Source organism: Mandrillus leucophaeus, unplaced genomic scaffold (assembly GCF_000951045.1).
Source record: "Mandrillus leucophaeus isolate KB7577 unplaced genomic scaffold, Mleu.le_1.0 Scaffold1000, whole genome shotgun sequence".
In the NCBI taxonomy this organism is placed as follows: Eukaryota; Metazoa; Chordata; class Mammalia; order Primates; family Cercopithecidae; genus Mandrillus; species Mandrillus leucophaeus.
The window spans coordinates 699013-712175 of NW_012098100.1; the positions used below are offsets into that span (position 1 = coordinate 699013).

General features: G+C 36.5%; 1 protein-coding gene across 1 annotated transcript in view; it reads right to left on the minus strand.

Annotated features, from left to right (window-relative positions):
* Positions 1 to 13163, minus strand: part of SWT1 (SWT1 RNA endoribonuclease homolog (S. cerevisiae)) — a 144331-nt gene that overhangs the window by 70470 nt on the left and 60698 nt on the right. Inside the window, exon 15 of the mRNA XM_011973265.1 lies at positions 5907 to 6094. Coding sequence (XP_011828655.1) covers positions 5907 to 6094 — 188 coding nt within the window. The remainder of the gene's footprint in view (positions 1 to 5906; positions 6095 to 13163) is intronic.

Consider the following 13163-nt stretch of genomic DNA (forward strand, 5'->3'; position numbering starts at 1 on the left):
GAGACCACTTGGACACAGGAAGGGGAACATCACACACCAGGGCCTGTCATGGGGTGGGGGGAGGGGGGAGGGATAGCATTAGGAGATATACCTAAGGTAAATGAGGAGTTAATGGGTGCAGCAAACCAACATGGCACATGGATACATATGTAACAAACCTGCACGTTGTGCATATGTACCCTAGAATTTAAATAAATAAATAAATAAATAAAAAAGAAGAGGTGAAATTGTCCCAAAATGTCCATTGCTCAGAAGAAAGATCAGATAGCTCAAAAGAAGGCAAGCTTCCTCAGAGCTCAGGAGCAGGCTGCTGAGAGCTAAACCAAACAATTTTCTATAAGGATTTTGGAGATAAAGAAAATATACTTACGGACAGCAAAAAAAAAAAAAAAAGTCTCAGAAGCTTAAATGAGAAACAGCAGGGAAGTTGCTTTTTTGTTTGTTTGTTTTTGTTTGTTTTAACTTGAATCAGGAGTAGTATCTAACACCTACCCAAATTCCTTGTAAGTAGAAAAGACACCAAAAACCTGACCTGATGAGCTACAAATTTGCAACTGATTTTTAAAGAGAGGGTCTTGTTGTGTTGCCCAGGCTGGTCTCAAACATTTGGTCTCAAGTGATCCTCCCACCTCAGTCTCCCAAAGTGCTGGGATTACGGGTATAAGCCACTGTTCCCAGCCTCACTCTAGTAGTTTTATATGACTAATTGTGCACAGGTCCTACCAGACTTCCAAATAAGCATCTTTACATGAAAGGTCCATGAATGATTATGTTGAAAAACTTCTATAATGTGTCTGGTACATAACCAGGCTTGAGAAACAGTAAGGTAGGCCTAAATACATATGTATTAATAAGTCAATATAAGCATTTTTGTCTTGCTGAAATGCTATTAAAGTCTATTATCCAAAAACTATGCAAAACTCTCTAGTATCCAACACAAATTCATGTACATTATAGGAGAACTCTAAGAAAGGACAGCTAAAATATCTTAGATACAGTTTTAATCTATTTTATTTTGAAAGTGGTAATCCCTGTTAGGGATATATGGTAACTTTCTGCTAACCAGAATGTCTGATTAGCCAAAACCTTAAAAACATGTTAAGATTGAAACAAAAAAACCTTTGCTTTACATGAAAATACAAATTTGTAAATATTATTGTTAGTTCTCATGCCATTTATTGTTATTTCTTTAGCGTGACAGGTTATAAAGCCAGTAGTTTATGTTTATGTACACTAAAGTACTAGAAGTATTTCTTCCTTTTAAACAAAAGTATTTATCTTCTTTTAACAAAATCTTACAATGAATAACAGTAACACAGTCATGCATCACTTAAGACAATGAGAATATATTCTGAGAAATGCACTGCTGGGCAATTTCATTGTTATGCAAACATCTTAGAGTATATTTACATAAACCTAGATGGTATGACTGACTAGACATCTATGCTGTATGGTATAGCCTATTGCCCCTTAGCTACAAACCGGTACAGGATATTACTATACTGAATACTGCAGGCAGCTGTAACACAATGTTAACTATCTGGGTATTGAAACATATGTAAGCATAGGAAAAGTACAGTAAAAGATACGGTATTATAATTTTATGGGACTACTGTCATACACATTCCACTGTTGACCAAAATGATGTAATGAAAGTGCTAAAATAAAAAAATGACAAAATTTTAGCTAGACAAAAAAAAAAGAGGAGTGAATATGCAAATCGGAGATGAAAAGGACATTACCACAGAAATATGAAGAATCATAAGAAACTATTATGAATAGCCATTAATGAATAACTACAATAACAAGTTTGATAACACAGAAGAAACAGATAAATTCTTGGACACATACAATCTACCAGGATTCAATTATGAAGAAATAGGAAATCTGAACAAACCCATAACAAGTGAGGAAATTGAATCAGTAATAAAATTTTTCATCAATGAAAATTCCAGGACCTGATGGCATCATTGTTGAATTCTAACAAATATTTAAAGAAAAATTAATACCAATTTTCCTCAAACGATTCTAGAAAATTGAAGAAGCGGGAATACTTGTAAACTCATTATATGAGGCCAACATTACCAATTTCAAAACTAGACAAGGACACGGTAAGAAAAGAAAACTACAGACCAATATCCTCGATAAACATAGGTACGAAAATTCTCAACAAGATGCTAGCAAACTGAATCCAATCACGCATTAAAAAGTTCACTGCGATCAAGTGGGATCCATCTCAGGGATGCAAGAATGGTTCAAAATACACAAATCAATAAATGTGATAAACCACATTAACAGAATCAAAACAAAAAATGATAGGATCATTTCAATAGATGCAGAAAAAGCATTTGACAAAATTCAACATCGCTTCATGATTAAAAACTTCCAAAAAAATTAGATACAGAAAGAACATACCTCAATGCAATAAAGGCCATATATGACAAACCCATAGCTAACATCATACTGAAGGAACAAGAACATCCACTTTTACCACTTGTATTCAACATTGTACTGGAAGTATTAGAGCAATTAGGCAAGAAAAAGAAATGAAGGGCATCCAAATTGGAAAGAAGGAAGTCAAATTATCCCTGTTCACAGACAACGTGATCATATACATGGAAAACCCTTAAGACTCCACCGAAAATCTCTTTGAGATAATAAATGAATTCAATAAAGTTGCAGGACACTAATCAACATACAAAAGTCAATGGCATTTCTATATGCTAATAGTGAACTATCTGGAAAAGAAAACAAGAAAACAATTCAATTTATAATAGCTACCAAAAAAGCAAATCTAATCAAGGAGGTGAAAGATCTTATGTTGAAAACTCTAAAACATGGATAAAAGAAATAGAAGAGGATACAATAAATGGAAAGATGTCTCATGATCATGTATTGGAAGAATTAACATCATCAAAATAATCATACTTTCCAAAGTGATCTACAGATTTAATGCAATCCCTATCAAAATTCCAGTGTCACTCTTCATAGAAACAAAAAAAAATCATAAATTTCGCATGCCAAATTTGAATAGCCAAAGCAATCCCTGAGCAAAAAGAACAAAGCTGGAGGCATCACACTACCTGATTTCAAAATATGCCACAAACAACCAAAAATTAACCAAGAAAAAAAACAAACAATAAAATATACCACAAAGCTACAGTAACCAAAACAGCATGGTACTGGCTGGCATAAGACAGACACATAAACCAATGGAACAGAAGAGAGAGCCCAGAAATAAATTAACATACCCAAAGCTATCTGATTTTTGACACAGGTACCAAGAACACACATTGGGAAAAAGTCTCTTCAATAAATGGTGCTGGGAAAACTGGATATTCACATGCAGAAGAATGAAACTAGACCCTTACCTCTTACCATATAGAAAAACCAACTCAAAATGAATTGAAGATTTAAGTATAAAACTCAAAACTATGAAACTCCTAGAAGAAAACGTAAGGGAAATGCTTCAGGCATTGGATTGGGCAAGAATTTTAATAAGACCTCCAAAAGCACAGGCAACAAAATCAAAAATAGACAAATGGAACTACATCAAACTAAAAAGCTTTTACACAGTGAAGGAAACAACAGAGTGAAAAGACAACCAAGAGAATGGGAGGAAATATACGCAAACTATACATCTCGCAAGGGATTAATATCCAGAATATATAAGAAACTAACAGCAAGAAAACAAGATAACCCAGTTAAAAATGGGCAGAAGGATAAATGGCCTTCAGCTCCATCCATGTGCCTGCAAAGGACATGATCTCATTCTTTCTTATGGCTGCTTAATACTCCATGGTGTATACAGGGCATTATCCTTAGCAAACTAATGCAGTAACAAAAAACCAAATACCACATGTGCTCAGTTATAAGTGGGAGCTAAATGATGAGAACACAAGGACACATGGAGGGGAACAGTGGACACTGGGGCCAACTGGAGGGTGGAAGGTGGGAGGAGCGAGAGGATCAGGAAAAACAATTAATGGGTACGAGGCTTAATGCCTGGGTAATGAAATAATCTGTCCAACAAACTCCCATGACACAAGTTTCCCGATAAAATACACTTGCACATGTACCCCTGAACTTAAAGTTTAAAAAATAGGCAAAAGACCTTAACATAAATTTTTCAAAAGAAGACATTCAAATGAAAAACGCTCAACATCACTAATCATCAGGGAAATGCAAATCAAAACCACATTGAGACACCACCTCACTCCAGTTAGAGTGGCTATTATCAAAAAGAAGAAAAGTGTTGGCCAGGTGTGATGGCTCACACCTGTAACCCTTTGGGAAACCAAGGCAAGAGGACTGCTTAAGCCCAGGAGTTTGAGACCAACCTGGGCAACACAGTGAGACACCATCTCTACAAAAAAATAATAATAATAATAAAAACGAGGTGGGAGGATCGTTTGAGCCCAGAAGGTCACTGCAGTGAGCCGTGATCCTACCACTGTACTACCACCTGGGTGACAGAGTGAGACTCTGCCTCAAAAAACCAAACAAACAAAAAAACAAGTGTTGGCAACGATGTGCAGAAAAGGGAACACTTTATACACTGTTAGTGGGATTTGCAAATTAGTGGTGTCATTATGTAAAACAGTACAGAGGTTTCCAAAAAAATTAAAAACTGAACTACCGTCTGATCCAGCAATCTCATTACTGGAAATGAAATGAGTATGTCAAAGAGATGCCTGCACTCCTGTGTCTGCTGTAGCAGTATTTACAAGAGCCAAGATATGCAATCAACATAAGTGTCCAATAATGGATGAATGCATAAAGGAAATGTGGTACATCATATACACAATGGAATACTTTTCATCCATAAAAAGAATGCTATTCCGTCATTTGTGACAATGTGGATAAAACTGGAGAATATCATGTTAAGTGAAAAAAGCCAGACATACTAACACTGCACGATCTCACTCATATGTAGAATCAAAACAAAAACAAAAACAAAAACAAAAAAACGTTTATCTCACAGAGGCAGAGTAGAACAGTGGTCACTAGAGAACAGAGAGAGGAGAATGAGGAGAGGTTGGTCAACATGTACAAAGTTACAATTAGATAGGTGGAATAAGTTTTGGTGTTCTATTGCATAGCAGGGTGACTATGGCTCAAAGTAAAGTATCGCACATTACAAAATAGCTAGAAGAGAGGCTTTTGAATGTTTTTTTTTTTTTTTTTTTTTTGAGATGGAGTCTTGCTTTGTCAACCAGGCTGGAGTGCAGGGTCACAATCAGCTCACTGCAACCTCCACCTCCCAGATTCAAGCGATTCTCCTGCCTCAGCCTCCTGAGCAGCTGGGACCACAGGCACACGACACCACGTCCGGCTTATTTTTGTATTTTTTTTTTTTTAGTAGAGATAGGGTTTCACCATGTTGGCCAGGCTGGTTTCAAACTACTGACCTCAAGTGATCCACTCGCCTCTGTCTCCCAAAGTGCTGGGATTATGGGTGTGAGCCACCACGCGTAGCCTGACTGTTCTTATCACAAAGAAGATCATGATAAATGCATGAGCTGATAAATACCTCATAAAAAATGCATGATAAATGCATTACAATCGCCAAGATATGAAATCAACCTAAGGGTCCAATAACGATGAACGCATAAAGGAAATGTGGTACATATACACAATGGAATACTTTTCATCCATAAAAAAGAATGCTATTCTGTCATTTGTGACAATGTGGATAAACCTGGAGAATATCATGTTAAGTGAAAAGAGCTTTTTTTTCCCCACTTAACACTTAAAATGCATGAGGTATTCATCATACTCATTAGCCTGATTTGATTATATATCACATATATCTATTGAAACATCAAAATGCACCCCGTAAATATGTACAATTATAATGTCAATTTAAATAATAAATTTTTTTAAAATTCCCCCAAATTTAGTACCTGTTCTGATATATTGTAATCCAAACATTCTCTAGGATAGACCAGATTTCTTGATGCCTGCTGGGTTGGGGAAGATGAGAACTCGAGAAAACAGTGATTTCTTGATTATGAGACTTCATCAATGAAGTACATTCCTGCTTTTTAGTCACTGTGTTTTCTGAAGAATTTGGCTTAAGTTTTGTCTTGACCTGGGGAAATAAGAATTACATAAAATGCAGCTAGTTCTTCATTTGCAGACGAGAAAAAGAGAATGGCAACTGTGCTTACAAATGTTCTAGCTTTCTGAGAAGTAGTGGCAATTCTTTTTCTTTTATTATGTACACAATATTATGTACATCAGAGCTAGAAAAGATATTTTCCTTTTCCATTTAAATCAAACAATATTTCTAATCTACTTATAATGATTTGTTCAGCTAACATGCTAATGTCAATTAAAGAATACTGCTTGAACACTTCTACATATGTAGTACTGAAAGAGATAGAGGATCCCTAGAATACAAAGTATAGAGGTACAATCAAGTCTTGAAGCACCTTACAATTCAGTTTTAAGAAAACGTAAAGGGCTGCAAAGGGTTGTTTTAAAAAAATCAAGAGATAATTTAAACCTCAAGTTTTGGGTAATGGTGAACCACTGAAGGTTTCTAACTTAGGCAGTGATATACTCAGAAGTGCACTCTAAGATAAACTAAAACAGATGAAAGAGGAGGCAAGAAAACTGGTTAGAAGGTTACTGAAATAATCCAAGAGGAGAGTCCTGAGAACATGGATTAGCTATAAAAAGGCAGCAGAATGAAAAGAAAAATAAAATGCATGCAAGAAATATAAAGATTTGGTCAAAGACTAGATCCAGGGAGTGAGAGAGACCCTAAGACATTCTTTAACCCAGATGTGTTAGAAGAATGATACAAATAGTAGGAACTTAGGGTGGTCATAAATCTGGAAGTGTGTGTGCGCGCGCGCCCGCGCACACTAAGTAGATTGAACCTTCTTGATTACTTCTGCAGAGGAATGTATACAGTTTTAGTCAGTAAAAGTCAAACAAATACTTTATACAGGAATTGACGGAAATGCTATTTGATGTTCCACAATCACTGCAATTTTAAACATCACATTAACTTATGCATTGCTAATGACGGACAATACACTAAACATATCAGATATTACAGTGTAGTAGCAATAAACTGTAGTGAGTAGTATTTGTCTATGTTTCCAAATTTCATGGCCTCTTGTTGTAAAGCTAAGAAAAGAGGCTGCTTGCAAATAAGAATCTTCTTTGGATGAAGAGAATATATAAGTTTGCTTTTTAGGTGTACATTGAGTTTGAGGTATAAAAAATTATCCAGGTAAAGATAGCTAGCAAGTAATTGGACATGTAGATCTGCAGCTTAAAAATACAGCTGAGGGTCATTCTCATGGAGACAAGCCTTAGGAGATGAAATAGACAAACTGAAGGGGGAAAAGTAGGAACTAGCAAAAATAAGAGGGGAAGAATCAGTATGCAATAACAATAGAAGACAAAGGAGTCAGGTTTCAGGAAAGAAACGATAGACACCACCAAGTGCTGAAGAAGGACTGAGAAGGAGGAGGAGAAGAAGAAGAAAGAGAAAAGAATAAGTCTGATAATCAGTAAGCAAATGACAACCTATGGTTTCTTTCAGTGGAGTGTGGAGATAAAATTCTACTGTAAAGGATTAAGGGGTAAGTGAGCGCTCTAGCCTTATTCAGTTGGCAAAAAAAAAAAGAAAACAAAAGAAAAAAGAGACAAGAAAATAAACAAAAAAAAGAGTGCAAAAATGAAAACAATGGTTAGAAATTGCTTTTTTGGTTGTTTTTTGGTTTTTGGTTTTCTTTTTTTTTTTGAGACAGGGTCTCACCCTGTCACCCAGGCTGGAGTGCAGTGGCGTGATCTCGGCTCACTGCAACCTCTGCCTCTAGGACTCAGGTGATCCTTCCACCTCAGCCCTCCCCAGTAGCTGGGACCAGAGGTGCAAGCCATCAGGCCCAGCTAATTTTTGTTATTTGTTATAGAGACAGAGTTTCGCCATGTTGCCCAGGCTGGCTGGTTGCCCAGATTGGTTGTGGCTCAACCAATCCGCCCACCTTGGCCTTCCAAAGTGCTTGGATTACAGGTATAAGCCACCATGCCTGGCCATAAATTGCTCTTTAAGAAGTTTGGTAGTTGATGGAAGAACACTGCAGTAAATAGAATGGCCAATGAAAAGTACGGTATTTAAGAATAGAAAAGATCTAAGCATATTTTAAAGCACAGTAAAAGAGATATACAATTGATTCCAGTTTTATATATATATATATATATATCTCACGTGGAGATACATATATATATATCACGTGGAGGAAAAAAGGAAAAGTACCTAACAGAATGTACATTTTAACTATAAGTTTAAAAACTTAGTTTTTTAGTCTCTGCTCTATATACATACACAAAGCATATAAATACGCTTTGTAAACTTAAATAAAATCACTCTGTTTCTCTAGGCTTAAGTTCCCTCTGATAAAATGATGATTTCAAAGGATTAGCTTCATGGATTGCTAATTTAATACATATTAAATTTTTTTAATACAATTTCCAATACTATCAGTAGTAATAGTTAATATTTATTGAGCGTTTGTTACGTACTTTCTCAGAATTCCATATTTATTAGCTCATTTAATCCTAACAACTACCTATGAAACAGATACTATGATGATCCATATTTTATAATCAAGGAAACTGAGGCATAGAAAGGTTAATTAACTCATCCAAGGTCACACAGATGACAAGACGCATGAACAGGATTTGACCTTTGGCAATCTGACTAGAATGAGGTTATGAACTCTCTCCATCTGTAAAAGTAAATGTTATCCTTCTTTTGTCTTCTGGGGCAAGAATAAAAATTAAAAAGATGATTCTTCCCATTTTTGCCTATTTACATTAAATTCTGAACTTAATAAATAGACAAAATGAAAAGACATTTTATCCTGAGATAATTTTTTATCAGTAAATACATTTAAAATACAGCCCAGCATTTAGCTAACGCCTCTTTTCTTTAGCTCTTAAACAATAGTATATATACTACGCAAGTGGATTTCTTTATCAAACACTACATGCTAGACATTAAGGTTTCCACAAATATTAACTTGTTAATTCACACAATAATTCTAACGCCAGCATTATTATTACACTCATTTTACAAAAGAGAGAAATAAGGTCCAGAGAGTTTAATTAGAGGTTAAAAACACCACAACTCAGGACCCTGAGGCACATAAATCTAAAGCTTATTAACAAGATTGATTTTAATTACTCTATCATCTTAGTAAAAAGCAAGTCCTTTTTTTTTTTTTTTTTTTTTTTAGTGGTTAGAAGGCCCATAAAATAAAAATGTACGTATCCTTTTCCTATTTCTCCCCTCTTATATGAAAATCTGGAAAAGGCAGGGCACAATGGTTCATGCCTGTAATCCTAGTAATTTGGGAGGCTGAGGCGGATTGCCTGAGGCCAGGAGTTCAAGACCAGCCTGGAAAACAAAGTGAGACGTAGTCTGTACAAAAAAATTTAAAACTTAGCTCGGCATGGTGGCACATGCCTGCGGTTCCAGCTATTCAGGAGGCTGAGGCTGGAGGATCATTTGACACGAGGTCAAGGTCAGAGAGAGCTTGATCACAACTCTGCACTCGGGCCTGGGCTACAAAGCGAGACCCTGTCTCCAAAAAAAAATCTGGAAAATGATAGTTTATCTCCATTTTAGTTTCTCAGAAGCAATCAAATAATGAACGTTCCTCTTCTTCTGATTTTCTACACTTAATAAATTAAGATTAGGTAGTTTTTACAGTTACTAGGAGATACCGCTTCTTTGGAGGTAATCTATTTGTTGCTCAAGTTACTGAGACATGACCAAATATATAAGACATATATAAAATCTAATACATTCTATAAAACAACTCCTGTTAAAAATATATTTTAAAGCATCAGTCCCCAACCTTTTTCGTAACCAAGACTGGTTTCATGGAAGATAATTTTTCCATGCACTGGTGAGTGGGAAGATGGTTTCAGGATGATTCAAACACAGTCCATTTATTGTGCACTTTATTTCTATTATTATTACATTGTAATATATAATGAAATAATTGGCCGGGTGCAGTCGTTCATGTCCGTAATCCCAGAACTTTGAGAGGCCGAGGTGAATGGATCACCTGAGGGCAGGAGTTCGAGACCAACCTGGTCAACATGGTGAAACCCCATCTCTACTAAAAACACAAAAATCAGCCAGGTGTGGTGGCAGGCACCTGTAATCCCAGTTACTTGGGAGGCTGAGGCAGGAGAATCACTTGAACCCGGGAGGTGGAGGTTGCAGTGAGCTGGGGTCATGCCATCGCACTCCAGCCTAGGCAACAAGAGAGAAACTCCATATCAAAAAAAAAAAAAAAAAAAAGAAAGAAAGAAAGGAAAGAAATAATTATACACCTCACCATAATGTAGAATCAGTGGGAGCCCTGACCTTGTTTTCCTGCAACTAGACAGTCCCATCTGGGGTGATGGGAGACACTGACAGATCATCAGGCATTAGATTCTCATAAGGAACATACAACCCAGATCCCTCGTATGCACAGTTCACGACAGGGTTCATGCTCCTATAAGAATCTAATCCCACTGCTGATCTGACAAAAGGCGGGGCTCAGACAGTAATGTGAGTGATGGGGAGCGACTGTAAATACAGATTAAGTTTTGCTTGCTTGCCTGCTGCTCACCTCCTGCTATGCCAATACCAGTCATGGCCCAGGAGTTGGGGACCCCTGTTTTAAAGGACTACACTAAATCATAAAGTTCTTGATTTACTCAGACAATCAACTGTTTCTAACACAAAAATAAAGGTGCAACAGTTCAGAGTTCTAATCCTGGAAACAACATGGACAGTTTCGAGTAATCACACTAAAGCCAAATGTTGAGGGAAAAGCACCAGGAGGACGCTGGATTCTTCACTACTCGTCTTCATGAATCTCTTTTTAATGTAGCAAATGAAACTCGAGATCCAGAAATAAATAATTTATTAACAAGTCAATGGTTTTTTGTTTTTGTTTTTTTGAAATGGAGTCTCGCTCTGTCTCCTAGGCTGGAGTGCAGTGACACAATCTCGGCTCACTGCAACCTTTGCCTCCTGGGTTCAGGTGATTCTCCTGCCTCAGCCTCCCAAGTAGCTGGGACTACAGGTATGCGCCACCATGCCTGGCTAATTTTTGTATTTTTAGCAGAGACGGGGTTTTGCCATGTTGGCCAGGCTGGTCTTGAACTCCTGCCCTCAGGTGATCCTCCCACCTCAGCCTCCCAAAGTACTAGGATTACAGGCATGAGTCGCCACGCCCAGTCAATAGTTTTATGTATGCAATGGGCAACATATATGCAGTAGGCATATCATTATCTGACAAACAACACAAAATTTTAACATCATATTTTCATGGTACCTCCCATCTGTAGGTTTTTATTGATGAAAAGGGTTAAAAACTACACATTTTTTTTATTTCAATTAATCCTAAATTTTGTTTTATTCTCAATAATCTTAATTAAAAGACTGTTAAGACTAAGTATCCTGCACTTTCCATCTTTCACTACATTTTTTTCACTAAGGATATGATTTAGGACTCAATTTTGTGACAGGAAAGGAGAACACATCTTTTCCAACACAATCAAGGTACAATACTCATGCTATAACCCTCTAAATCCCTAGGCCCATTTTTTCCTACTAATAGTTCTAAAAATGACGCTTGCCATTAAAAAAATAAAACTACCAATGTTTTGGTCACCCCAAACCAAAAGATCATTTCACCCCTCAAATACATTCTTTCCTCAAGAACGATCACATAATTCCACTCAGTTTATTTAAAAAGCTGCTTCCTTTACTCCATGAAGTATTCTCTCAGCAAGGAAGTACCTTCCTCATCAACTATGATTAATGTTAGCATCATCTAATCCTTTGATTACTTCATAGGTAGGGGACCTATTTGATATGAAAAATCAATGAGAAAAATCTGGACAATTCAGTTTCTCAGAGAAAAAAGAGAACATAATATCTATACTGGATAAAAGTTCCATTCATATCTCTTCTAGTAGTAGTGATAACTGAAGTTTTTTGAGCTGTTTATGCTACATAAAACTCTCCGATTTTTCTAGACTTGAAATTACAGGCCAGGCACAGTACCCCACAACTGTATTCCCAACACTCTGGGAGGCTGAAGCAGAAGGATTGCTTGAGTCCAGGAGTCAAGACCAGCCTAGGTATTAGGGCAAAACTCTGCCTCTACTAAAAATACGAACAATTAGCCAGGTGTGGTGGTACATGCCTATAGACCCAGCTATTTGGGGGGCTGAGGTGGGAGAAGCACTTAAGCCCAGGAGGTGGAGGTTGCAGTGAGCCCTGATCGTGCCAGGGTGACAGAGTAAAACCCTGTGTCAAAAAAATAAAAAATTAGAAGACTGTAATACCAGGGACAAAAATTACAGAGTTAAGTTTAAAAGATAAAAAGGCATCATCAGCTAAAATGGCTGCATGAGAATTACATGAAACTTACTAAAAACTGTAGTTACACAGGATATCCTTATTTTTAGAAAATGCAGATGGTAATATCCAGGGGAAAAAGGGCACCTAGGAGAAAAAGGGCATCCTATCTGCAACATACTATCAAATAGCTCAGAAAAAAACATAGATATGTAGATAGATGGACAGACAGACAGGTGGGTAGGTAGAAAAAGAAAACAATAAAGCAAACGTGATAAAATATTAACATTTGGAGAATCAGGGTAAATAATATATATGGGAATTCTTTGTACTGCTCTTGTAACATTTTTATAAGTTTGAAATTATTTCAAAATAAAAAGTAAAACAAGGACAACAACATTACCAAGTAACACTGTCAAAAAATAGATTCAATAGGGTTTGAGAGAGTCTTGGCATCCGTATGTTTAAAACAATTTCCTAGGTATTTTTGATGTATGTGAGATCCATTGGCCTAGGGCACTGTAAATGAACAATCAAATAGCAATGCATAGCTTTCTTCCATCCATAAGTGAAAATAATATAAAATAACAACAACTGCTGTGACACTGCTTCCATAAAAGGATGTGTGTTTTATAACTTGTAAGAGTTGCTTACTCTCTATTCAATTCACTTAACATTTACTTAATGCCTCTAGTATGTTAGAATAAGTTAGAATTAAATTATCCTTTATCTACTGTTGTCTGCTAAACACATTTTCAGAACATATATA